The sequence below is a fragment of the Bufo bufo genome, chromosome 1, assembly GCF_905171765.1.
Source record: "Bufo bufo chromosome 1, aBufBuf1.1, whole genome shotgun sequence".
NCBI lineage: Eukaryota > Metazoa > Chordata > Amphibia > Anura > Bufonidae > Bufo > Bufo bufo.
Window position 1 is genome coordinate 100,093,317 of NC_053389.1, and position 23,841 is coordinate 100,117,157.

Below are 23,841 nucleotides of genomic sequence, written 5' to 3' on the forward strand. Positions count from 1 at the left end.
GAGGGTTTACAGCATTCACACATAGATGCCACTACCTCTCTATCTTCTGCTATACGTGAGAAGTTTAGGAGGTTAGTTGTGGGTCTCTTGGAGGAGCAGGATCGGGCCCAGCTTGCACTGGCGTGTACGCAGGTCCAAAGCGATCTCTCGGACAACCTTAAACATATTGTCTCAGCGTTACACAGCGGCCACTTCCCATTTAACCTCCGTCAGCAAATAAGTCCACTGATCTCTCCTTTCGCCATCAATCATACCAACTGGTGGGTGGTTCAGTGGCATGGATGTCAAAATTTAACCTGCACTGCTTCGTCCTTGGCACCTGTGTCCGGTCGCCTCAGACAGGGATACAGTGCCATCAATCTAGGAGCGGTGATGAACAACCATGACACCACTTCACTTAATGAAAAATTTGACCTGCCTTGTAAAGACCTACTTATCTGTTCATGGGAGAACCGCACCCATCCTTCAATCAAGATGGAACAAGAAAAGTCAGAAGTCTTGCTTAAAGAAAGTTGGCGCAGTCGGATACTGAGATTGTGAGGGTGAACCCGCTCCAGATTCCTTGGGGGTGGACGACACCTGAAGATCGGCATTAATACCGAGAGACTGTGGGGGTGTGGTCACTCCAAATTCATTGGGGGTGGCCGACACCGGAAGATGGTTCCCTGAAAGAAAGGCCTGTTCTGTGAGGGTCAAGCCGCTCCGCAAGTCAGGAAAAGACGACAGTAGGAGGGGCTGATACCGGAGAATGGAAGCAAAAGATGTCAAGAAAGTTCCCGCGAGAAGAAGAAGACGGTGTATCCTGTGGATGGAGGAGTAGGTTACGGTGAAGGGCAGGTCGGAGGAAGCTGGATGGGGGATGTCTAGGTACCTAAGGATCAGTGTGCACTACAGTTCTTCCTGAACTTCCACCAAGGATGGGGTTGAGGGGGACAAATATGTCTCAACCCTTTCCCCCAAAAGATTGTCGTATTTCCGACAACAGGGGGATTGTTGAGGAAGGGTTGAAATATATGCATATATATGTATGTATATAACAAACAAATAAAGCAGCAGCACACCACTAAATGCGCTAAGACTGAGTAAACAGGTGAATATGTGAACAGGGTCAAATACATGACAACACTATTTACTGCAAAGCAGTGAAGAAGCTCTTAGCGCATATTCTTGATCAAAAATATGTCGAGCCCACCTACCAGACAACAAGGTAGCTTCTTATCAGGTTGCAGTAAATAGTGGCGTCATGTATTTGACCCTGTTCACATATTCACATATTCACCTGTTTACTCAGTCTTAGCGCATTTAGTGGTGTGCTGCTGCTTTATTTGTTTGTTATGTTATTACCAGGTAGCTTGCACCTGCTATTTGTCTCAGGAGGTGCTGTTCCGTTTTTTTGCTTATATATATATTATAGAGGACTAGACATCCTCTTAGGAACTTTGCACTCCCCGCCCATCCCCCACCCCTTGGTGTTTTTAATCAGAGTAACAATGGAGCTGGACCCTCCATGTTAGAGTAGGTCCCACCTGATAAGAAGCTACCTTGTCGTCTGGTAGGTGGGCTCGACATATTTTTGATCAAGAATATGCGCTAAGAGCTTCTTCACTGCTTTGCAGTAAATAGTGGCGTCATGTATTTGACCCTGTTCACATATTTTCATATTCACCTGTTTACTCAGTCTTAGCGCATTTAGTGGTGTGCTGCTGCTTTATTTGTTTGTTATGTTATTACCAGGTAGCTTGCACCTGCTATTTGTCTCAGGAGGTGCTGTTCCGTTTTTTTGCTTATATGTATGTATATATACACTCACCTAAAGAATTATTAGGAACACCATACTAATACGGTGTTGGACCCCCTTTTGCCTTCAGAACTGCCTTAATTCTACGTGGCATTGATTCAACAAGGTGCTGATAGCATTCTTTAGAAATGTTGGCCCATATTGATAGGATAGCATCTTGCAGTTGATGGAGATTTGAGGGATGCACATCCAGGGCACGAAGCTCCCGTTCCACCACATCCCAAAGATGCTCTATTGGGTTGAGATCTGGTGACTGTGGGGGCCATTTTAGTACAGTGAACTCATTGTCATGTTCAAGAAACCAATTTGAAATGATTCGAGCTTTGTGACATGGTGCATTATCCTGCTGGAAGTAGCCATCAGAGGATGGATACATGTTCTCATTCTGTTTACGCCAAATTCGGACTCTACCATTTGAATGTCTCAACAGAAATCGAGACTCATCAGACCAGGCAACATTTTTCCAGTCTTCAACAGTCCAATTTTGGTGAGCTCGTGCAAATTGTAGCTTCTTTTTCCTATTTGTAGTGGAGATGAGTGGTACCCGGTGGGGTCTTCTGCTGTTGTAGCCCATCCGCCTCAAGATTGTGCGTGTTGTGGCTTCACAAATGCTTTGCTGCATACCTCGGTTGTAATGAGTGGTTATTTCAGTCAACGTTGCTCTTCTATCAGCTTGAATCAGTCGGCCCATTCTTCTCTGACCTCTAGCATCCACAAGGCATTTTTGCCCACAGGACTGCCGCATACTGGATGTTTTTAACTTTTCACACCATTCTTTGTAAACCCTAAAAATGGTTGTGCGTGGAAATCCCAGTAACTGAGCAGATTGTGAAATATTCAGACCGGCCCGTCTGGCACCAACAACCATGCCACGCTCAAAATTGCTTGAATCACCTTTCTTTCCCATTCTGACATTTGGAGTTCAGGAGATTGTCTTGACCAGGACCACCCCCCTAAATGCATTGAAGCAACTGCCATGTGATTGGTTGACTACATAATTGCATTAATGAGAAATAGAACAGGTGTTCCTAATAATTCTTTAGGTGAGTGTATATATATATATATATATATATATATGCATGCGAACACGTGCGTGCATGATATATATACATACATAGATAGGCACATTATAGGATGATGTGCGCAGATGTGCGCAACATCTGCGCACATCTGTCCTTAATATTCCACAGGGGCTCATTGTGGCCCCTGTGGGGAATACGTGCCCCCTTATACATGTGCCCCCTTATACATGTGCCCCCATATAGTGAGTATCCCCTTATAAATCATATACCCCCCCATATCCATAGGCCCCTTTATATGTCCCTAAATTGACCTGAAACCTGGTGCATCAGTGTGAATGTGCCCCAAGCATTCACACTGATGCAATCTGGTTGATTGCATCAGAATGGCCGGACAAGGGTCCGGTCATCCTGATGACTACAAAGAACTCAGATTCAACAGAGCTGTGGGGGTAAAAGGGATCTGGAACCCAGCAGCGGGGAGCAGGTAAGCATGCTTTCCTCTGCAGGTCTGGTGACGCAGGGTGGTTTGGTAGAAAGGCCCCCATGGCAAACAACCCCCTTTAATGTTTGATCACTGAGGCAGTCACCAATTACTGTAATAAATGACTGCAAAGAGGAGAAATCCAAATGTAACATTGGTTAACATGCAGTGCCACTTGATTTAAAGCTTGTGGGAGTGATGGAGACCATCAAGCACAGTGCTTGACTCTGCAGTTCTATAGACTGCAGCACATATACTCAACCTCTGCTCCACTCAAACTCATCCTCATACAGGAATGTAGCAGTTAATTATGGAGTGTGAAAAAATTCTATATTAATTGCAGTACAAGTGCACTCGGCTATTTTTAGAAGTCCCAAAGAAGTGAGTGGAGAGCGCACCATGCATGTCTGGTTACCTCTCCATTTACCTCTATGGGGCTGATGGAAATTCCCGAACCCTGCTCGGTTATTTTCGAAACTCCCATAGAAGTAAATGGAGAGTGGCCTCGCTTGAGTGGTGTGCTTTCATTCACTTTGGAGGGCCCATTCTGGAGATAGGAGGGGTTCCCAGAGATGGGACCTGCATCTGACATTGGGGGCATATCCTACTACAGTCATGTGAAAAAATTAGGACACCCTTTGAAAGCATGTGGTTTTTTGTAACATTTTTAATAAATGGTTATTTCATCTCCGTTTCAACAATACAGAGAGATTAAAGTAATCCAACTAAACAAAGAAAACTGAAGAAAAGTCTTTTCAAGATCTTCTGTAAATGTCATTCTACAAAAATGCCTATTCTAACTGAGGAAAAAGATAGGACACCCTCACATGTATTCCCTCTTAAATTGGCTCAGATCTCACACAGGTATATCACACCAGGTGCACATAATTAGTAGATCGTTACTCTGCATGTTGAATGAGGCTTGCCCTATTTAAACCTCAGACATTTAGTTTGGTGTGCTCCTGACTGTTGAAGTGAGAGTGAGCACCATGGTGAGAGCAAAAGAGCTGTCAGAGGACTTCAGAAAAAAGATTGTAGCAGCCTATGAGTCTGGGAAGGGATTTAAAAAGATCTCAAAAGATTTTGAAATCAGCCATTCCACTGTCCGGAAGATAGTCTACAAGTGGAGGGCTTTCAAAACAACTGCCAACATGCCCAGGACTGGTCGCCCCAGCAAGTTCACCCCAAGAGCAGACCGCAAGATGCTAAAAGAGGTCTCCAAAAACCCTAAAGTGTCATCTCGAGAACTACAGCAGGCTCTGGCTACTGTTGATGTAGAAGTACATGCCTCTACAATCAGAAAGAGACTGTACAAGTTTAACTTGCATGGGAGGTGTGCAAGGAGGAAACCTTTGCTTTCCAAGAGAAACATCGAGGCCAGACTGACATTTGCCAGAGATAAAGTTGACAAAGACCAGGACTTCTGGAATAATGTTCTTTGGACAGATGAGTCCAAAATTGAATTATTTGGACACAACAGCAGAGGACATGTTTGGCGTAAACCAAACACAGCATTCCAAGAAAAGAACCTCATACCAACTGTGAAGCATGGAGGTGGAAGTGTCATGGTTTGGGGGTGCTTTGCTGCAGCAGGACCTGGTCAGCTCACCATCATAGAATCCACGATGAATTCTACTGTGTATCAGAAGGTGCTTGAAGAACATGTGAGACCATCAGTTAGAAAATTAAAGCTGAAGCGGAACTGGACCATGCAACATGACAATGACCCAAAACATACTAGTAAATCAACCAAAGATTGGCTGAAAAAGAAGAAATGGAGAGTCCTGGAATGGCCAAGTCAAAGTCCAGATTTGAATCCCATTGAGATGCTGTGGGGTGACTTAAAAAGGGCTGTACGTGCAAGAAACCCCTCAAACATCTCACAGCTGAAAAAGTTCTGCATTGAGGAGTGGGGTAAAATTTCCTCAGACCGATGTCGAAGACTGGTAGATGGCTACAAGAACCGTCTCACTGCAGTTATTTCAGCCAAAGGAGGTAACACTCGCTATTAGGGGCAAGGGTGTCCTATCTTTTTCCTCAGTTAGAATAGGCATTTTTGTAGAATGACATTTACAGAAGATCTTGAAAAGACTTTTCTTCAGTTTTCTTTGTTTAGTTGGATTACTTTAATCTCTCTGTATTGTTGAAACGGAGATGAAATAACCATTTATTAAAAATGTTACAAAAAACCACATGCTTTCAAAGGGTGTCCTAATTTTTTCACATGACTGTAAGTGCTTCTAAAATTATATGTAGTAGTATTGCATTAGGAACCATGGAGTGGATGGGGTAGAGAAATATGCAATAGATTAGTGTTTACTGGGAAGGTTAATGACATAGAAGAGGATAGTGACACAAACCTTCACCCCGACCTGATAAAACGTTACAAGCTTGTGTGTGCCAATCAATAAAAACCTCTCTGGACAGCTCTGTAGTTTAGCTGAACTCTGTTTCCTCTAGCGAAAGATAAAAGCCAAGTGGGTGGGTGGGGGGACTGTGTTTGTGGAGTGGGAGGGATAAAGCATTTCATAGACTTCTTTTAAATTATTATTTACACATGCTGAGCTAAAGATTAAAAGGACGAGTACAAATCCTATCTGACACATACAGAACCAGCCATGGGGAAACCAACGGATCTGAGCCTGTATCTGATTCTGTCTGTTTTTGTCCTGATATGTAATTCACATGTGGTGGAGTGGACATACCAAGGTAAGACAAGTACCTGATTGCACAGTGTTTTTACGATTATGTGGCATTTTTTATTATGTTTTATATGAAATAATACTGGCAAAACACCTCGTATTGTCATTTCTGATGAGCCAATCAATACAATAATATACTGTGATTACTTGGGATGTCAATAGCTTTTAGACAGTGCTACTGATCGTAGGCATCCAATATATTCAGTTGTCTGTAGAGCTGAATATATTCAGTAATCAGTATGTACTGCTGTATGTCTGCCTTTGACCCCTATTAAAAAACACCTTGCAGTTTCAGTTTTTGCAGCATCCAGGTGTATCAGGCTTTTCTACAAAGTTGATTTTTATCACTTGTCCAGCCAGTATAACTCTATGAGCACATCAGATGTATATGCAGAATGCATGGTCTGAATATTATGTGAACACAGCCTAAAAGGTATAGAACACTTTGCCGCAGTATTTGTTGTTCTAAATTGGCAGTAGGTTTGGTTCACAAATTTGATTTTCATGCCCCTTTTTTCCTTCTTCTGGATCAAATTTGCACAGCGCCACTGCAACATATCGGTGAGTGCGATGCAAAAAATTTCATGATTGATCCTACTCCATCCTAAACATTTTCATACTCTCTAATGTATGAAAAGTGATCTCCCATCTCCCATGGACACCATGATCTCCCATGGATAGTAAAACCTGTAATCTGAGAGGCATCGTTATATTCTCTAAACCACCTTTCAGACAGTGAGAGTCCAGTGATTGTTTCTGGACTGTTGTTTGAACTGTTCTAAATTATCATGGTTATCTGGCATTCTGATTAACTTCAAATAGTGATACATGGTGCAAAATATGTTAAACATATACCGGAAGCGGCTGATCAACTATGTAACCAATGAGGCCAGCGGCCACAAGACATAGGCACCCAAGTCCGACACTTAGTCGGGAGGGTTAAGGTATTGCCACTTTTCATACATTAGAGAGTATGAAAATGTTTAGGATTGAGTAGGATCAATCATGAAATTTTTTGCATCGCACTCACCGATATGTTGCAGTGGCACTGTGCAAATTTGATCCAGAAGAAGGAAAAAAGCATGAGTTATTATTATTATATTTTTTACATGGCAAGACGGGAGTAAGCTGCTGCCAGACACCTCTTTGATAGCAAATGGATCTGGCATATTGAAATCCAGCAGCTCAAAACTTCACTCCCTCAACATGTACTGTCTGGGATGAGTTGGAAGGAGGGATGTGCACAGACATTTTGAAGGGCAGGGGCTTAAGTTAAAAAAAAAAGAAAAAAAGGGCACTTGTCATAATTTCAAAAAATGTTTTTACCATGAAGCTTACTTTTCTAGAAGTCCTACCTTGTTCTCCATGAATTTTTTTATACTGTAATTGTAAACATGACAGAATCCACAAATATTACTTTTTTGGTTTCATCGTTCATATTATGGTAAAATGATGTCATTACAAGACTCTACAGACTCTAATATGCAAAGAGACAAAGCACTACAACCCCCAGTATGCAAAGGGACAATGCACTACAACCACAAGTATGCAAAGGGACAAAGCACTACAACTATTTTCCTTTGCATACTTGTTTTGTTCCTAGACTTTTAATTATATACAATAAATTATAAGGGCGGGCACTGAGGGCAGACAGGCACTAAAGGAATTTAGGCAGCAGACGGAGTCACACAGGCCGGCGCTTGCTCCCCTGCATTAATCCCGCTGGGGGGGGGGGGGGGGTCACGTGACATAGCAGACGTCATGCACGTCTGCTACCCAGGCAGCACCTGCGCTAGCCTTAAAGGACCCTGTCACCCTGACCCCGCACTGGTGAGTAGGCGGACTGGTGAATAAATTGTATCAGTGAATAAATTGCGCTGCCACCGGCAGGATGGGGGGGGGGGCGTGCGGACTCGCGGCGCACTTGTAAACCCTGCACTTGAGCAGGGCAGTCTTTAATATTGATTGGACCCTGGGCAAGAATTTACTTGGGCCCCCTGGATCCTGCCTTCCCACACCCTAGCAGGCAATCACGCCCTCCACCACTATATATAATATAGCTTACAGTGAATTACTGTAAATAGTACTGTACAGTTCTGAAGACTCCAGAAGGCTCAGGATCAGGATCAGTTCTCTGGGCAGCTGGACTCAGGGCTGGAAGTGGGCACCACTCTGCAATTCAGGAAGGAGACCGGGGCGCAGCTCACCCTAGCGTTACAGTGCACCCTAGCACCCCACAGTATGCAGTATAGCACCCTATAGTATATAGCACCCCACAGTATGCAGTATAGCACCCTATAGTATACAGCACCCCACAGTATGCAATACATAGTATAACACCCCACAGTATGCAGTATAGCATCCTATAGCATACAGTATACAGCACCCCACAGTATACAGTAGAGCAGTATAGCACTCCACAATATACAGCACCCCACAATATACAGTAGAGCAGTATAGCACCCAGTATACAGCACCCCACAGTATAGCACCACACAGTATATAGTACCCCACAGTATACAGCACCCCAGTATATAATCTCATACAGCAGCCCCCAGTATATAATCTCATACAGCAGCCCCCCCAGTATATAATCCCATACAGCAGCCCCCCCAGCCCCAGTATATAATCCCACACAGCAGCCCCCAGTATATAATCCCACACAGCAGCCCCCCAGTATATAATCCCACACAGTAGTCCCCCAGCATACAATCCTCAGACCCTCCCCAGTAGTCACATCCACCTCTCCAGCGCTGAAAGACTCTCTCTCCTCTACAGACGCTGCTGAGCAGCCATCCCTGATCTTCCTACTCTGCAGACAGTCAGACAGTGCTTGTGATAGCAGAGCGCTGCTGACCCACGTGACCTACCCTTCTCCTTCAGGCTGCAGCAACACTGAGTCCTGGAAGAAAGAAAGGACCTTTGATTACCTCATAGCCATGTGACCAGTAATATCACTATGTTACTGGTCACATGGTGATGATGTCATATAAGGTCCTTTCTCCCACAGCTCTCACTCTCTCACAGTTCGCTATGGAGTGCCGGTGCATTAAAGGGGCAGGGGCAGAAGGGGGCAGGGGCTCAAGCCCCCTTTGAGCCTTATGGGTGCACGTCCCTGGTTGGAAGGTTCCCATATGCAGTGTCACAGTGGAGCACTGCAACAGGTTAATTGTTGCTAAAAGGGTTAATTTAATGCTATGGAATTAAATGTGGTGATTTCTTGTTAAAGCACTTATTTCACTATGTATACTTAATGGCAATGTATGGACAACAAATAGTTAACTAATTAGCAGACCTGAATAGGTTTCCAGGGTGATGTACTTGGTATTTTTTTCCTGGTATAATCCCCATTAGCATTAGGTGGTCCACGATTTACATTGTGCTATTTATACAGTCCTGGAACAGCTGTTTGAGGATGAAAAATGTGAGCAAATTGCACGTTTGGAAGCCCATATCCTGAATCTAAATGAGCGAATAGCAACACTTAGATACCTTGACAATATGGAAAAGTGTTTGCTACTTAATGAGCAGACATTCACTGGGTTAGATAAGGGGGAGGGTGGTAGTATGGTGGTAGTATGGAAGAGCAGAAAAGCGAGGCAGCTAGCTGGGTAACAGAAGTAAGGATAGAGGGAAGAGTGCCAGGGAGTCCAGCCCTGCTCTGACACACTCCAACAAGTTTGCAAAGTGGGCAGATAAGGGGGATGTCAGTTCAGGGAGAGCATCGCTGCAGTCAGACACTTCATCTGCCAGTCAGGAGAATATCAGCTCCAGTAAGATGGGGACCAGGAATGTATGGCAGACCAGACAGGTGCCATATCGGGTATAGATAGGGTGATCTGTCACAAAGAACAGGATCGTGTTGCCTTCTATGCTTAAGTTCATCTTATCGCGGATCAAGTTAATAGATTACTGGGAGAGGTTAGTGAAGACCCAGCAGTAATGGTTCACAGGTAGGTGGAGGGTCCTTAACAATGACTTCAGGGATTTAGGTCGCAAGCTCAGGCTAAGGACCACAAAGGTGGTATTTCTAAGACACTACCTAAACCAGAAACCTCACCAGAAAGGCTCAATAACTGGTGTAGGAAGGTGGGGTTTGGGTTTATGAAGAACTAGGCTAACTTCTCTGTCGGTTACAAGCCCTGCTGTAGGAATGTGCGGCACCTCAATGGGGAAGGTGCAGCTGTTTTGGGGGAGAAAATGGCTAGAAGGTTGGAGGAGTGTTTTAACTAGGGACTGGGGGTGGAGGATAATTACATTATAGGAGGGGAAGATAGTGCAGATAGTGACCTGGTACGATGTAAGTGAACTAGGCATGAAATGCAGGGAGGGGTTAGAATAGTTCATAGGGAAAAGTGTTGGGTTAAAACATCCATGAACCTCTTAATTATATGTATGCCAATGCCAGAAGCCTGGAAGTGGAAGTAGCAATGTCTGAGGAGAATAGCTAGTGAGAATAACTGAGACATGGCTATGACTGGGCGGTTAATTTACAGGGTTACAGTCTGTCAGAAAGGATTGTAAAAAATGGAAAGGGGGAAGGGTTTTGGGGACATCTGGGAAATAGTGACCATAATATAATAAACTTCGAATTGTCATTCAGAAGACTGTTCTTTCAGAGCGGCAAAAAAAAACTGAACTTACAAAATGATTAATTTAACCAACTTAGTGAGGCTATTAGCAATGTCAATGTCCTCAAAAATAGAAATACAGCCAAAAAATGGGATGTTTTTAAAAGCATCCTAAACTCTCACTGTGAGAGGTAAATACCTTTTGGAAATAAAAGGTCAGAAACAAGAAAAAAAAAAGTTTGATAAATAGAAATATAAAAGCGACAATAAATGACAAAAAGAAAGCATTTAAATTACTAAAGCCGGAAGGTTACGAAGAAGCACTAAAAACTACAAGGAAAAGGAAGAATATGCAAAAGACAAATAAAGGCAGCCAAGCTGGAGACAGTGAGGCTCATTACCAAATAGAATAGAACTAATCCTAAAATTTTCTTCAATTATATAAATGGTAAAAATTTTAAACCTGAATGTGTTGGCCCTTTAAAGAGTGATGAGGGAGGAGTTGTAGAGGGCAATGAGGGGAAAGCGAGTTTATTAAATATTTTTTTCTCCACTATATTCAAGAAAATGAAATGTCAGATAAAATGCAGAGTGTTAAAGTAAACTCCTTATTAAATGTGGCCTATCTGCCCCAGGATAAAGTGCATAAACGTTTAAAAAAGATTACAATATCTAAATCACCGGACCCAGATGGTATACACCCTCGTATTCTAAGAGAATTAGGTAATGTACACGTGATGCACATTACAAGAACAATGTCCTGCTTCTTTACAAATCGCTAGTCAGACAGCACGTGAAGTATTGTGTACAATTTTGGGCTCCTGTACATAAGAAAGACATAACCAAGCTAGAGAAGGTTCAGTGGAGGGCAACTAAAGTAATAAGTGGAATGGGTGGACTACAGTACCCTGTAAGATTATAAATATTGGGGTTATTTTATGTTTAATAGTATTTTATTAGAGCAGAAATAGCACATATTTATATATATAGTACATTACAGTCGTACATTTAGACAAGGGTACAATAGCCATTGTACAAGTCACATATACCAACAAGTTCTGCTCCTTGTATTATTTTCTGAATTACATCGGTACAAGGTATATTATTGGTTGACATACATTATGATATCCGATCACATTGGTCATCATTATTGGGGTTATTTTAGAAAAAAGGTGACAGAGGAGAGATCTAATAAGTGGAGATGTAATAACTATGTATAAATATATAGACTCAAAATGGTGGCTCACCTCAGGCGGGCTTCTGGATTAGGTGCTTCTAGCCCAATATAGAGGAACACCCCTCCTCTGGTAATAAATGTAACTAAAATCAAAAATAAGGGCGAGCACTCAACACTTGGACCAAAATAGTGGTAAGTTAAAATGTAATTAAATCACAATATATCACACGTGTATATTTATACCATAAAATCTAAAATCTGGAAATAAAATCTAAAGATAAAATACATAATAATCAATACCACATGTAGGGATGGTTAGGTAGTATCAGTCTCTTGTATTCAGAACACTTGGTATATATGTGACTGAATCGAAGAAGTTGTTAGTGATAATGCGCTTCACTGTCCCGTGCGCACACTTAAATAGTCAGTGAGTTTGCAGACTCATATGCGCTAATCCAATGTTAGTATAGTAATTAGGCAGGTAAGCCGAACATTTCCTGCTCACATATAGATACGTGCCTCAATGTCCTTTAATGTCGGTGATATAGTCAGATTACCGTACACATTCAGATGGTATGCCTCATCGTATGCGGTTCACAGATGCAATGTTCCTACCTTCCACTCAGTGTATCTCGTGGACGCCGCTATGGACGTATGCGGTGGTTAGGCGGCGTGGAACAGTTCCGGCGTCTGGCTTGTAGCTCCTGTAACTCGCTAATCCCGGATCTCGCGGGATTACGGAAGTGGTGTGTCTCCGGACAAATGAAGAGCACTGCTTGGCAGATTCTGTACTCAGCGTCCTGGAAATCCAAATTCTTCCGTTATAGTAATATTTGCATGGCCATGCATAAGGTGCGGAGGTGCTTCTTTAACAGGTGTGCGGCCAAGACGCGTTTCGGGAACTCTTTCCCTTCGTCAGTGTATAAATATATGAGGGGTCAGGGCCGGACTGGCCTGCCGGGATACCGGGAAATTTCCCGCTAGGCCGGCAGGCCTGAGTGCCGCGGCCCTGGTGACAAGTGGGGGCGGCCGGCGGCAGGGCACAGCAGCAGGAGATGAGCACTTCCATTGTGGAAGCGCTCATCTCCATAGTCATCTGTATCGCCGTCCTCAGGACGGCGATACAGATGTCTATGCTGCGGCAGGGGAGGGAGAGGTGTGTCCCCTCCTGTTCCTCTGATAGGCTGCCGGCCTAGTGCTGGCAGCCTATCAGAGGCCGGTGCAGGCGGCGCGATGATGTCATCGCGCCGCCTGAGCGGTATAGCGAGGGACACAGGCCGGAAGAGGCCTGCATCGCATCGCTGGAGGTAAGTATAAGTGTTTTTTTTTTTATATATAGGTAAAATACTGGCACATGATAAGGGGGGACTACTGGGCTGGCACATGATAAGGGGGGACTACTGGGCTGGCACATGATAAGGGGGCTACTGGCACATAAGCGGGGCTACTGGCACATAGGGGGACTACTGGCACATGATGGGGGGGCTACTGGCACATGATAAAGGGGGCTACTGGCACATAAGGGGGCTATTGGCACATAAGGGGGGCTACTGGCACATAAGGGGGACTACTGGCACATGATAAGGGGGACTACTGGCACATGATAAGGGGGGGCTGCTGGAACATGATAAAGGGGGCTACTGGCACATGATATGGGGGCTACTGGCACATGATATGGGGGCTACTGGCACATGATAAGGGGGCTACTGGCACATGATAAGGGGCGGCTACTGGCACATAAGGGGCGGCTACTGGCACATAAGGGGCGGCTACTGGAACATAAGGGGCGGCTACTGGAACATAAGGGGCGGCTACTGGCACATAAGGGGGACTACTGGCACATAAGGGGGACTACTGGCACATAAGGGGGGCTACTGGCACATAAGGGGCGACTACTGGCACATAAGGGGGACGACTGGCACATAAGGGGGGCTACTGGCACATAAGGGGGACTACTGGCACATAAGGGGGTCTACTGGCACATGATAAGGGGGGCTACTGGCACATGATAAGGGGGGGCTACTGGCACATAAGGATGACTACTGGCACATAAGGACGACTACTGGCACATGATAAGGGGGAGGCTACTGGCCCATAATAATGGGCGGCTACTGGCACATAATAAGGGGGGCTACTGGCACATGATAAGGGGGGCTACTGGCACATAAGGGGGGCTACTGGCACATAAGGGGGGCTACTGGCACATAAGGGGCGGCTACTGGCACATAGGGGGCGGCTACTGGCACATAGGGGGCGGCTACTGGCACATGATAAGGGGGGCTACTGGCACATGATAATGGGTGGCTACTGGCACATAATAAGGGGGGCTACTGGCACATGATAAGGGGGGCTACTGGCACATAAGGGGGGCTACTGGCACATAAGGGGTGGCTACTGGCACATAAGGGGCGGCTACTGGCACATAAGGGGCGGCTACTGGCACATAAGGGGCGGCTACTGGCACATGATAATGGGCGGCTACTGGCACATGATAATGGGCGGCTACTGGCAAATGATAAGGGGCGGCTACTGGCCCATGATAAGGGGCGGCTACTGGCACATGATAAGGTCCGGCTACTGGCTCATGATAATGGGCGGCTACTGGCACATGATAAGGGGCGGCTACTGGCACACAAGGGGGGCTACTGGCACATGATAAGGGGCGGCTACTGGCACACAAGGGGGGCTACTGGCACATGATAGGGGGGACTACTGGCACATGATGGGTGGGCTCTGGCTACTGGCACATGATGGTGGGGGGCTCTTATTACTGGCACATGATTGGGGGCATCTATGTGGGCACATCTTACTGGCACATGATTGGGGCATCTATTGGGGCACTTATTACTGGCAGATTATTGGGTGGCACTATAGGGGCATCTACTTAGGCTAAAAAGAAGGGGTATTTTATATGGGGGGCTCTGTATAGGGGCATTTTATACTGGGACACATTATGGTGGGTACTATGGGGAAGGGGGGAGGAGCACTATGGGGGTCATCTACGGGGGCACTGAGAAGGGGTATTTTATATTGGCACATAATGGGAACATTAGCTCAACTGGGGGCATTACAAAGGGGTATGTTTTGCACATTATAAGGAGAATTATTACTACTGGGGGGGCATTATGGTGGGCTTTATTACTCCCCCATGTTATGACCCCCTAGTAGCAGCACCAGCCTCTCCCTGCTCTGCTATCCCTCTGCCCCTTCTCCAAATCCTTATTATGAAATCTTTCTCATTAAGATAAAGCACAACAACAGCTCCGCCGAGCCCCCGGCCAAATGTTGAAGTGGTGTCCGAGATCCACAAGGGCCAAGACAAGTAACTGTAAGTTTTTATGTGAAATATGTTTATGTTTGTAGTTGATCTTTATTATCGATTTTACATTGCAGATTTTTTATTTTTTTTGCAGCATATGGGTGAGATTTTATAAATATTTGTATTATTTGGTCGAAAGGCTCATTAGGGGGGGGGATTGTAACAGGACTGCCGTAGAATATTTAAAATAGCTGGTCAAGTAAAATGTTGCATGCAACAATCATTAAATAGGTGGCCAAAAAAAGGGGCGGGTCAAAGGGCGTGCTAAAACACTGTCTGAGCATGCTGAGAGTTGTAGTTTTGCAACAGTTGGAGGCATCCTGGTTGGGTAAACACTGTGATAATATGAAGAATGGGGGTTCTACAAAAGAGCTATCGTGGGTCAAAGTTCACATTCGGGTTTACACACGTGTTTTAAAATGAATGCTTTCTCCTATTATAAACAAGTAAATAATGACGCAATGCTGTGGGGCTGGTATGCAAATTTTTCCAGGGCTGTTTTTTATCCCCAGTCCGGCCCTGTCAGGGGTCAGTACAAAGATCTCTCCCATCATCTATTTATCCCCAGAAATGTGACACGGGGACATCCTCTACGTCTGGAGGATAGAAGGTTACTTTCACCATCAATGTAGAAAGAGATTCTTTACTTTAAGGGTAGTGAGACTATGGAACTCTCGGCCAGAGAAGATTGTGATAGTAAACTCACTAAAAGAGGGGCCTGGGTGTATTTCTGGAGTGAAAAAAGGTGATAAGACATTCTTCAGATACATAAATGAAAAAAGGAAATTAAAACAAGGAATTACTAAATTAAAAACAAAAGACGGAAGGTATATGGAAGAAGATAAATAACTATCTAACTGCCTCAATGAATACTTCTGTTCAGTTTTCACAAAGGAAGATGAAGTAAAAGGACCTGTTAGGGAGGAAGACTAATGAATCTTTTGATGCATGTGTCTTTACAGATGAAGAGGTTCTAAGTCAGCTGTCTAAAATTAATACAAATAAGTCACAGGGTCCTGATGGGATACACCCAAAGCTTATAAAAGAGCTTAGCGGTGTACTAGTAAAACCATTAACAGATTTATTTAACCAATCACTGGTAACAGAAGTCATCCCAGAAGATTGGAAATTAGCAAATGTTGTGCCCATTCACAAGAAAGGTAGTAGGGAGGAATCGGGCAACTATAGGCCAGTAAGCCTGACATCAATAGTGGGGAAATTAATGAAAACCATACTTAAGGAGAGGATTGTGGAACATCTAAAATCCCATGGATTGAAAGATGAAAAACAGCATGGGTTTACTTCAGGGAGATCATGTCAAACTAATCTTATTGATTTTTTGGATTGGGTGACTAAAATAATAGATGGTGGAGGTGCAGTAGACATCGTTTATCTAGACTTTAGTAAGGCTTTTGATACTGTCTCACATAGAAGGCTTATCAATAAACTGCAGTATTTGAGCTTGGACTCCCATATTGTTGAATGGATTAGGCAGTGGCTGAGGGACAGACAACAGAGGGTTGTGGTCAATGGAGTATATTCAGATCATGGTCTTGTTACCAGTGGGGTACCTCAGGGATCTGTTCTGGGACCCATATTATTTAATATCTTTATCAGCGAAATTGCAGAAGGCCTCGATGGTAAGGTGTGTCTTTTTGCTGATGACACAAAGATTTGTAACAGGGTTGATGTTCTTGGAGGGATACACCAAATGGAAAAGGATTTAGGAAAACTAGAGGAATGGTCAAAAATCTGGCAACTAAAATTTAATGTTGATAAGTGCAAGATAATGCACCTGGGATGTAAAGACCCGAGAGCAGAATCAGGGCCGGCACCACCTGTAAGGCGACCTAGGCGGCCGCCTAGGGCACAATTTAGCAGGGGGCGCCGGCCCCATGCGGTTTAAAAAAAAAGCGTTGGTTAAGTGGCGGCCAGGCCGGTCCTGCCGCAAGTTTTTTTTTTAAAGTACGGCGGCGGGCCCTCCCCCTACCGGGCGGCTACCGCACTGCCCGGGCTGTCGCGTCTATGATTGTGCACCGCACGGGCGCAGCCTGAAGAAAGGAACTGACAGGAGGGAAGCGCCTCTAATGTAGCGTGGTCGAGCTCTGTTCGGTCCACGGTACAGGAGCTTTTGTTTCCTGTACCCGGCTGGACTGACAGGAAGTGCTCACTTAGTGTGCACTTCCTTTCAGTCCGGGCCGGGTACAGGAAACAAATGCTCCTGTACCACGGACCGAACAGAGCCATGCTACACTAGAGGTGGGGGGGGGTGAGAGTGACAAGGGGGGGGGGGAATGAGAGTGACAAGGGAGTAGGGGGGAAAATGAGAGTGACAAGGGAGTGGGGGGGAAATGAGAATGACAGGGGAGGGGGGGAATGAGAGTGACAAAGGAGGGGGGGAATGAGAGTGACAAAGGAGGGGGGGAATGAGAGTGACAAGGGGGGGGGAGGAAATGAGAGTGACAAGGGTGTGGGGGGGAAATGAGAGTGGCAAGGGAGGGGGGAATGAGAGTGACAAAGGAGGGGGGAATGAGAGTGACAAAGAAGGGGGGATGAGAGTGACAAGGGAGGGGGGGAATGAGAGTGACAAAGGAGGGGGGGACGAGAGTGACAAGGGAGGGGGGGGAATGAGAGTGACAAAGGAGGGGGGATGAGAGTGACAAGGGAGGGGGGGAATGAGAGTGACAAGGGAGGGGGGAGGAAATGAGAGTGACAAGGGAGGGGCGGGGAAATGAGAGTGACAAGGGAGGGGGGAAATGAGAGTGACAAGGGAGGGGGGGAATGAGAGTGACAAGGGAGGGGGGAATGAGAGTGACAAGGGATGAGGGGGAATGAGCGTGACAAGGGAGTGGGGGGGAATGAGAGTGACAAGGGAGGGGGGAAAGAGAGTGACAAGGGGGGGGAGGAAATCAGAGTGACAAGGGAGGGGGGTGAGAGTGACAAGGGAGGAGGGGGAATGAGAGTGACAAGGGAGGGGGGGGGGAATGAAAGTGACAAGGGAGGGGGGAATGAGAGTGATAAGGGAGGAGGGGATGAGAGTGACAAGGGAGGGGGGAGGAAATAAGAGTGACAAGGGAGTGGGGGGGGAAATGAGAGTGACAAGGGAGGGGGGAATGAGAGTGACAAATGAGGGGGGGGGTGAGAGTGACAAGGGAGGGGGGGAATGAGAGTGACAAAGGAGGGGGTATGAGAGTGACAAGGGCGGGGGGGAATGAGAGTGACAAAGGAGGGGGGGAATGAGAGTGACAAGGGAAGGGGGGAATGAGAGTGACAAGAGAGGGGGGAGGAAATGAGTGACAAGGGAGTGTGGGGGGGAATGAGAGTGACAAGGGAGGGGCAGGGAAATGAGAGTGACAAGGGAGGGGGGAATGAGAGTGACAAGGGAGGGGGGAATGAGAGTGACAAGGGAGGGGGGGAATGAGAGTGACAAGGGAGGGGGGGAATGAGAGTGACAAGGGAGCAGGGGGAATGAGAGTGACAAGGGAGTGGGGGGGAATGAGAGTGACAAGGGAGTGGGGGGGAATGAGAGTGACAAGGGAGGGGGAGAGAGTGACAAGGGGTGGGGTGAGAAAGAGAGTGACAAGGGAGGGGGATAAGAGTGACAAGGGAGGGGGGGAGAAGAGAGTGACAAGGGAGGGGGGAGAGTGACAAGGGAGGGGGGGAGAGAGTGACAAAGGAAGGAGGGGGGACAAGAGAGGGAGGGGGGAAGAGAGTGACAAGGGACGGGGGAAGTGAGTGACAAGGGAGGGAGGGGGGAGAAGAGAGTGAAAAAGGAGGGAGGGGGAGAAGAGAGTGACAAAGGAGGGGGGGAGAAGAGAGTGACAAGGGAGGGAGGGGGGAGAAGAGAGTGACAAGGGAGGGAGGGGGGAGAAGAGAGTGACAAGGGAGGGGGGCAGAAGAGAGTGACGAGGGAGGGAGGGGGAGAAGAGAGTGACAAGGGAGGGGGAGAAGAGAGTGACAAGGGAGGGGGGGAGAAGAGAGAGACAAGGGAGGGGGGAGAAGAGAGTGACAAGGGAGAGGGGAGAAGAGAATGACAAGGGAGGGGGGAGAGTGTGACAAGGGAGAGGGGAGAAGAGAGTGACAAGGGAAGGAGGGGGGAGAAGAGAGTGACAAGGGAAGGAGGGGGGAGAAGAGAGTGACAAGGGAAGGAGGGGGGAGAAGAGAGTGACAAGGGAGGGGGGGAGAGTGACAAGGGAGGAGGGGGGGAGAAGAGAGTGACAAGGGAGGGAGGGGGGAGAAGAGAGTGACAAGGGAGGGAGAGGGAAGAAGAGAGTGACAAGTGAGGGGGAAAGAAGAGAGTGACAAGGGAGGGAGGGGGAGAAGAGTGTGACAAGGGAGGGAGGGGGGGTGAAGAGAGTGACAAGGGAGGGAGGGGGGGGAAGAGAGTGACAAGGGAGTCCCCAGAGCCAGACCAAGAGCCAGAGACCAGATCATCTTATTGTCCTGGTGGTAAGTAGACAATGCAATATGTTTATTATTTAATTGTTTAGTTATTAATACTACATTGGAAACTAATTTACCTCACATTAAAAGGACACTATAGTCCCAGAACCACTACAGTTTAATATAGTGGTACTGGTGTCTATAGCCTGTTCCTGCAGAGAACAGACACTGTGCAGTACTGGTGTTAAAGGAGAAAACAAACTCATTTTCCTGGCACTATATAGTTGTAAGGAGTGGGGCACCCTCGTGTCCCCCTCCCACTGGGCTGAAGGGGTTAAAACCCGGCACTGGGAACTCTTCTCCCCGATCCTCCTCTCAGCTGCGAATGCGCATGCGCATGCATTCAAAACTATGTTCCGCGTCTTCCCACTGTAATTTTCACAGTGAGAATCGCGGAAGCACCTCTAGCGGCTGTCAGGGAGACAGCTACAAGAAGCTTGATTAACCCTAAGGGAAACATAGCTGTTCTTTTAATTTAAATGCTGAGAAAGGGGTGGAACATATGTGATGTCATGATATAGGCAGATCAACTGATAAAGCAGGGGGGGGGGGGCGCAATTTTTATCTTGCCTAGGGCGGCAAAAATCCTTGCACCGGCCCTGAGCAGAATATAAAATCAGTGATACAGTCCTAACCTCAGTATCTGAGGAAAGGGATTTAGGGGTCATTATTTCAGAAGACTTACAGGTAGGCAGACAATGTCATAGAGCAGCAGGAAATGCTAGCAGAATGCTTGGGTGTATAGGGAGAGGCATCACCAGTAGAAAGAGGGAGGTGCTCATGCCGCTCTACAGAGCACTAGTGAGACCTCATTTGGAGTATTGTGCTCAGTACTGGAGACCATATCTCCAGAAGGATATTGATACTTTGGAGAGAGTTCTGAGAAGAGCTACTAAACTAGTACATGGATTGCAGGATAAAACTTACCAGGAAAGATTAAAGGACCTTAACATGTATAGCTTGGAGGAAAGATGAGAAAGAGGGGATAAACAAAGGTTTAAAAGTAATATCAGGAAGTATTACTTTACTGAGAGACTAGTGGATGCATGGAATAGCCTTCCTGCAGAAGTGGTAGCTGCAAATACAGTGAAGAAGTTTAAGCATGCATGGGATAGGCATAAGGCCATTCTTCATATAAGATAGGGCCAGGGACTATTCGTAGTATTCAGTATATTGGGCAGACTAGATATGCCAAATGGTTATTATCTGCCGACACATTCTATGTTTCTATGTTTCTAATAATATTACAGGTTATAGTTAATAAGATTTCTGGAGAGGTCATTGATCCAGGGAGTCATTTTGATTGTATAATTGGAGTCTAATAGGAGGAAAATTGGCTTCTACCTCATGGGGTTATTTGCCTTCCATTGGATCAACTTTGCAGGATAACAGGCTGAACTGGATGGATGTCTTTTTTCACCCTTAGAAACTATGTTACTATCTTACTATGTATTTAGAGTGAGACTCAGGAACTACTACAACCAATATTGCTGATGCTCATACATAGCCATTGGGGAAAGTAAGCTCTGGACAGTACCAATTGCTGCTATTTGTATGGCAACCCTCATCATCCTCAGTAAAGAAACTGTTAACTGTTTTACCCAAACAGACCTGGACTTTGACCCCAACATCCCTCCACTGGCCCTTTTCATCTGACCTCCTGCCTTGAGCTTGTTTAACTAACATTAAGGGCACTCCAATCAACACCAGGCAGGAGCATCCAAAGGGTCTAGGATGTGCCCCGAGGGAAGAAAGGGTGCACCCTCCATTCAGGGGTCCCGGGTGAGGACTGCCACTGTGAACTTTGAGTACTACTGCCACTATCATAGCCACTACAACTTTTCTGATCCATGGCACTCTTGTGGGCCACGGCAAATATACATTAAATGGAAGGCCAAACCCCTTAAATGGTCAAAATAGGCCAGCATTAATCTGATTTGTATGTCCACTCTAAGGCCATAAACAAACAACATTCAACATACCCAATCCTTTTGTTCCCAAAGGAGATAACCTGGTATGGTAGCGTCATATTCCCCTTTTCCAGTTGGGAACACGGGCATGCTTAGACGAGCCAAATGTGTATGTGTATGGGGGTAGTCAGGCAGGATAGCTGTCTTCCAACATTTATCAGAAGTGTAAGGCCAGATTAATATGAATTTGCTTTAAAAGTCATATAGGTGTCTCAATCTGGAAAGCACATAATCATTATTGTTGCAGAAGTCTTTAAATAATGGGTGATCTGCTTGAATAATGCATTATTCTTTGTTTGCAGAAGGAGAAGTAGATGAAGCAAACTGGGGTAAAAAATACCCATTGTGTGCAGCAACACACCAGTCACCCATTGATATTCAAAGGAAGAAAGTTAGGCATAACCCTGATCTTGGTCCGCTGCAGTTAGAGGGCTACGATGGACTATTGCATGGACATTTTCGGATTTCCAACAACGGCCATTCAGGTAATCAGATCATTTTTATGATTTTATTTTATTTTTTTCATTTTGGCATGGACTTCGAATAGTGGTGAGGCCCAGGCATTAGCATGTTTTCGCCAACAATAAAGCTCTAATCTAGGGACCCAAACCTGCGTAATAATGTACTTACGTTTTGCATTGTCAACTTTCTATAAACATCTATGCTACATTGATTATACTATTTCTTACTAAACCTATAATTAATTAACTAGTTAAGGCCTCCTGTACATGGTGCATGGAGGCATATGAATGGGTGTGGACTACAGTATGGTTGCGTAGTATGGCCCTGCATAGCAGTCGAAGTACATTGTGTGGTATCTCTGGCACTTTATACTTCTCCAGAAACAATACTTGTAGAGGAGAATACCTCCATACACTGTAGCATTATTCACTAACTAGCCACTCCAGGCCATGTTTGGAGAAGTGCATGGCCTCTTGACAGGCAGATCAATGTTCAGAGTGAAATGTAATCGAGTATATTTAGTATGTGGTTGTACTTTGTGTGCAAATGTTAGTTCAGGAGAAAGTAAACACATCACTCATGAGGCGAGTATTGGGAACATGATGACTGCTTTGCACTAGAACTTCTCGATCTTTCTTCTGGAGCCTCACAGGCCAGGACATGATGATATCTTGGGAATACCAACTGTCCTAGTCCATCTGAAAATGTTTAAACATTAGCTCGATTTATCTTTAAAATGTGTGTCTTGGGCGTAGTAGACATTGTTGAACTGGGAGGTGTGTTTGTTGGGAGAAATGATGTTACCTGGCAGCTAGGGTGGAGGAGGTATTGTATGCAATACATGTAAAAAAAATATAAATATATATATATATATATATATACATACAGTACAGACCAAAAGTTTGGACACACCTTCTTATTCTTTATTTTCATGACTATGAAAATTGTAGATTCACACTGAAGGCATCAAAACTATGAATTAACACATGTGGAATTATATACATAGCAAACAAGTGTGAAACAGCTGAAAATATGTCATATTCTAGGTTCTTCAAAGTAGCCACCTTTTGCTTTGATTACTGCTTTGCACACTCTTGGCATTCTCTTGATGAGCTTCAAGAGGTAGTCCCCTGAAATGGTTTTCACTTCACAGGTGTGCCCTGTCAGGTTTAATAAGTGATATTTCTTGCCTTATAAATGGGGTTGGGACCATCAGTTGCGTTGAGGAGAAGTCAGGTGGATACACAGCTGATAGTCCTACTGAATAGACTGTTAGAATTTATATTATGGCAAGAAAAAAGCAGCTAAGTAAAGAAAAACGAGTGGCCATCATTACTTTAAGAAATGAAGGTCAGTCAGTCAGCCTAAAAATTGGGAAAACTTTGAAAGCAAGGGCTATTTGACCATGAAGTAGAGTGATGGGGTGCTGCGCCAGATGACCTGGCCTCCACAGTCACCGGACCTGAACCCAATCGAGATGGTTTGGGGTGAGCTGGACCGCAGAGTGAAGGCAAAAGGGCCAACAAGTGCTAAGCATCTCTGGGAACTCCTTCAAGACTGTTGGAAGACAATTTCAGGGGACTACCTCTTGAAGCTCATCAAGAGAATGCCAAGAGTGTGCAAAGCAGTAATCAAAGCAAAAGGTGGCTACTTTGAAGAACCTAGAATATGACATATTTTCAGTTGAAAGACAGAAACATGCAATGCGACAATTAACTGCAATATAGAGTACAAAATTGCATAATAATAACAAGTGCTACACTATAAGTGCGAGATACCTGGCAAATCGTTTTTGTACAAAATTATTTGAGCCCGTCTGCCGAGCGTCAAGGCGATCTCTGTTAGACGGGTTCCTACGCTAAATTCTACCTGTTAGGTGCCATGACGGCTACCATA

At 45.4% G+C, this 23,841-nt stretch overlaps 1 protein-coding gene across 1 annotated transcript in view; it reads left to right on the forward strand.

Moving 5' to 3' along the window:
• Nucleotides 1-5,848: 5,848 nt before the first annotated feature.
• The window catches only part of CA6 (carbonic anhydrase 6), an 80,793-nt gene continuing 62,800 nt past the window's right edge, over nucleotides 5,849-23,841 (forward strand). The window contains exons 1-2 of the mRNA XM_040427303.1: nucleotides 5,849-6,010; nucleotides 21,786-21,968. Of these exons, the coding sequence (XP_040283237.1) occupies nucleotides 5,920-6,010; nucleotides 21,786-21,968 (274 nt within the window). The 5' untranslated portion in view covers nucleotides 5,849-5,919. The remainder of the gene's footprint in view (nucleotides 6,011-21,785; nucleotides 21,969-23,841) is intronic.